Here is a 5,000-nt window from a genome sequence, read left to right as displayed (position 1 = left end):
CATACTGGCCTTATCAGGATGAACTGTCTATTGAGAATGGTCTGATTCTCAAGGGCGAACGAGTGATTATCCCAGAGACAAAAAGAGGTGACATCATAGAAAAGATACATCAGGCTCACCAAGGTGTGGAGAAGTGTAAACTACGAGCAAGGTCAAGTGTATATTGGGGAAGCATTAACAAGGATATTGAGGTCAGGGAGCAGAAATGTGAAATCTGTCAAGAAAGCCAAAATTCAAAGGCCATTGAGACCCTCGAACAACAAGAAATACCCACTTGACCGTGGCAGGTTGTTGGGAACTGACCTGTTTTCATGGAATGGGGATGAATGCCTACTCATGTTTGACTATTTCTGCAAATTTCCCATAATCAAGAAGATACCAAGTGGACAGTCCACGGGACAAATGATTGTCAAGCTTACAAAGTGTGTGATGTCTGAACAAGGAATAACAGAAGTCATCATTTCTGACAATGGCCCCCAATATGACTCTCACAGCCACAAGCAGTTTTCTGAAGAATGGGCTTTTCAGGACACAACTTCCAGCCCGTGATACTCAAAATCTGATGGGCTCACTAAACGACAAGTTCAGACGTCAAAGACACTTCAAACAAGGCTAGGAAATCTGGGCAGGACCAAAACATGTCAATGTTATGTCTAACAGCTACTCCTATAGATCCAAACATCCAATCTCCAGCTGAATTAATTTATCAGTGCAAGCATCAGTCCAATCTTCCCACCAAGATTGGAAACCAAGCACTGGACAGAGACAAGATTGCCCAGCTCCTGATGGAGCATCAACAGCTCACAAAGCACTACCATAATAGGAGCGTACATGACCTTATTCCCCTGAGAGTAGGGCAGCCTGTTCATATACAAGACCAGACCACGAAGAAATGGTTCCCAAGGATCACAAGTAGCACAAGACCAGAACCCAGATTGTACAAGGTCCAAACTCAGTCACGCTCACTTCTCTGCCGAAATGGACACCACCTTCGTTCAGTTAACACTGGGCAAGTTGTGACTCCTGAAGACGAGCCCTCAGAGCTGGAATGTGATGAATCACCTGCCAAGGTATCTTCCGACGTTCCAGAATCTACTAAGGCACCTCACAGTATTATGTTTGAACCTGTACCAGATTGTGATGTTAGTTCCAGAGGCCGATGCCAGTCAGGATACCAAGACCTACTGGACAATGAGTGGCCGTGCTGTAATCAGACCTGTCCGTTTCATGGAATAGTGTTTGAAATCTTCGTTTATGCTGTACCGGCAATCCAGGCCCTACACCAGTTGAAATTTGTTCTAGTTCATGCTTACTTGTTTTACCAGCTGGTACATTAACTTAGATTTCCAGTGACTGTACAAGACTTTCTCACTTTGCAAACAATAATTATTTATCGTTGAGGTAAAATTGACTGCTGTCAGGGACTTTTATCTCTGGTACTATCGTCACCTATGTTCTGTTTTTAAAGAGGAGGGATGTCATAATAAGCTCGGATAAAGAACTGGAACTAGTGTTGTTGATGTCTTTCCTGCTCTAGTCCGCCATCTTGTATATTAGCAAAGATACTCTTTGATTTAAAACGTTGTTATCTTACATAGCGTTGTTATGTCTGCATTGTCTTTTTACAATAATGTTCTCTATCCTTTCTGGTTCACCCAGGCTGATATACTGGCATTGTGTGTGACACCTGAGTACTTCTGGGATATATAACATCTTTTGATACCCAAATTGGACACGATCAAATGGCTACAAGATCTGGAAGTCATCCCAAAGATGAGAAAGTCATCTTTCTTTCAACCAAGCTGAAGCCCTATGCCGACCTTTTGGGATGCTTACAGTACTTCTCAGATTGGTATCGAGCCAAAAGAGCCATGGTACTCCCCCTTTGAAAACAAAGAAAATACAAGATCTCTGCTTGCAAGATAATGAAGCAGGACCTGGGAAACAAGTCTCTTGATCCAGTCAGCATTGAAGAGCTTTGTTTAGCAGAAGTCAAGATAATCAAGGCCGTTCAGAAGGATGCCTTTGCGGGAGAGATCACATCACTCCAATCTGATACCACGTAAGAGGAAACAAAGGCTCAGTCAGGAAGACAAGTGACTTTCGTCGACTTGACCCATTTATTGATCGAGACAGTATCCTCAGTGTTGAAGGCAGAAATAGACATGTTGATAGCAGACAAATTATGAGAAACATCCATTGATATTGCCAAGAAAGGACAAATCACAGATGTGGTAATAAACCATCACAGGAGGACTCAACATCAAGGGCGTGATATCACACACACACGGATCCATTTATCTGATGTGCAGATTGTCAATGGGATTTCAGCAGTGGGCTTTCGCATTGGCTAGTGTGTTACTTGTCGAATAAAAGATATGAAACAAAAGATGGCGAACTTCCCCAAGACTGACTCAAATAGACTGCGCCATTTACTTAACAGAAAGTTTCCTATCTAATGGTCTGCCATTACTAACTTTAAAATATAGAGAGAGCTGGATCAAGGACAAAATGACGTCAAAGACTCAATAATATGCAGCATGGGAGTTTTGGGCTTCGAGACTTTTAAACTCGTGTTTTGCATGTATAATAGCCTACGTTTACACGCTCAAATTTTAAGCTAGTGAGTAAATGACGTCAATTTTACTTCAATCCATCCCTCTGAGGTCCAATCGGTCAGTTTGGCATGCAAGTAATGGTGGACTGTGAAATCCAAGACCTAAACTCAAAATAAAAAAAACTTCTTGATAAAAATCAAAGCTCAGAATTTTGCCAATCAAGTTTTAAGCAATCACACTTTCAAACTATGAAGAAAAAAAGGAAGTGATTTTTTGATCATAGCAGCAATTTCTAAGGACCTTCCATCTTTTGTTATCAATGCTGTGCTTATGGCCTGTTTAATACTACAGTCACCATAATTATAATACACCACCCTAACTTTTGATTCACCATATGGACATGCAATGCAACAATCACAAAAATGAAAACAAACAAAAATACAATACCTCGTCATTCTGGTCAAAAATGGGAGCAATGTTTTTTGGCCAGTTAAGCACTGTAGAGTTAAGGCTCATGTCATCCTGGGTAAATGTAAACACATCTAACAAATAAGACAGCCTGTTGAATGATTCCTGCAATCAAGCATACAAGGTAAGAGTAATGATTATATGAGCAAAAACAAAATTAAGTCAATTCAAGTATTGGAACATAATAAATAAATAAAACATAATAAAGACTATATTTGTTAACTGTTTTCACAAAGTCAACTTGGTATTGAAACAATCACAATTAACAGTGTTTAATGAGAACGTAGTTTTCCAGTGAGTGATTAACCCTAATTGAGTCCTGGGGCTTCCCCACTGACAAGTCTGGCGTCTGGCGTTAGACAGAGTAAAATACTGGCCCGTTTAGGCCGGTTTGGGTTAAGATCATTTATCATCACTATAAAACGGATCAGTAAACAGGTAGGTATACAGGGTATACAGGTCTAGCAATTTGTGACATAGTTGCTCGTTCAACGAGCCAATCATGTCCACAAAATTTTGACTTGATTCTATGACATATATTTTAAAATTCATTGCATCTGCCACAGCTTGTATCATTATGTGTTCAGCCCATGTTCCTTGCGTAGACATCATTGTTAAACTGGTAGTTATCTGAGATTATTACATGTAAAGTGCATTCAACAATCACTTCATATACAGTATGTGGTCTGTTATTGCAATTGGTTTTTGCAGTCAATCCTAGGGTTTACAAAATGGTTTATAAACATAGTCAATCCTAATACATAAGATCATGTCCGATAAGTGTAGTTCAAAATCCAATAGGTGTCAAGTCCAATCCACCATTCTATGGACATAAAGTCTGCACAGCTTGAAAGTGTTGAGTAAAGGAAAAGGCCTAAGTAATAGATGGACTTGAAAGTCATCACTGTTTCTTCTTCTTGCATTACAAGAAGACTATGAGTAGAACATTCGTACCTTAGTAACCATGCAGGCATCAGATTGGATATGAAGATGGAAAAACTGGACACCGGAAACAGCCTTTTTCAAATGTTCCCGCAGACAAGCTGCACCTCGGACAAAATGGTTAGGACAGCGAGCAAGCTCTCCCCCCCCCCCCCCCCCCCTTCACTTACAATGTTGATAATTGGGTTATTTTTTTTTCTCTTTTTGATGTAAAAAATGTGATATCTTCCAACATTGATTAGGGGGGATGGGGGATCTGTGATCAAGTGTCCCAACTACTTTTGGCTGGGGTTGTAGTGACGATTTTTGGGAAAAATGTGTGGCGATACCCTGGTCTCCCTACTACTTACAAATCAAGTTTGTGGCAAAAAAGAAAAAGCCATGAGGCTCCTTTCAAAATTAACCACTGAAAATATATTTTCTGCAGCACTCATAATTCATAAAAAGGTTGCTGTTATTCATTGTGGTGAAGTACAATAATGATAAAGTATTCTTGTTTGTCTCACGATGTGGTCAAGTCGCAATCTACATCACAAGTGACCACATCGTGAGACAAACGAGAATACTTTATTATTATATTGTCACTTATCATTTGTTTTCTTCACTGTGTTTTTTGGTCACAGCCCCAAAATAAATTTTAGCTCTTCACTCATGGCGAACTCCGATCGATCCTGCACCACTCATGCCACTTGGCACCACCAGACGTAGAGAGTAGCTGAAGTTGTAGGTTGATTTTGCTTTTGTTATAAGGTTGTTTAAACTCTCTCTAATTTGCACCATGGTAAGCTTGGTAAGTCAGCACCAAAAGCCTCTTGACATAATAAGAAGAAACAGGAATTCCACTTTCTCAATTTTTTGATCTTATGTGGTGTGGTCGTGGGTAGCTTGCATATTATCCTAAGTGCTCTTAACGTAACGCATTCAGGATCCTCAATGAGTCCGGGGGAACAAGAGCCCCAAACAACAATATTGAACACAACACTAGGAATATTATAATTGACTTGAAATAAGTAGATTCCAAGGTGGACTGAG

General features: G+C 40.1%; 1 protein-coding gene across 2 annotated transcripts in view; it reads right to left on the bottom strand.

Annotated features, from left to right (window-relative positions):
* Positions 1–5,000, bottom strand: part of LOC138000821 (dynein axonemal heavy chain 12-like) — a 249,655-nt gene that overhangs the window by 178,330 nt on the left and 66,325 nt on the right. For both annotated transcript variants that reach the window (XM_068847482.1, XM_068847481.1), the window contains one exon: positions 3,006–3,131. In XM_068847482.1, coding sequence (XP_068703583.1) covers positions 3,006–3,131 — 126 coding nt within the window. The remainder of the gene's footprint in view (positions 1–3,005; positions 3,132–5,000) is intronic.

Source organism: Montipora foliosa, chromosome 4, assembly GCF_036669935.1.
Source record: "Montipora foliosa isolate CH-2021 chromosome 4, ASM3666993v2, whole genome shotgun sequence".
NCBI lineage: Eukaryota > Metazoa > Cnidaria > Anthozoa > Scleractinia > Acroporidae > Montipora > Montipora foliosa.
This window is presented reverse-complemented; position numbering and strand designations above follow the sequence as displayed.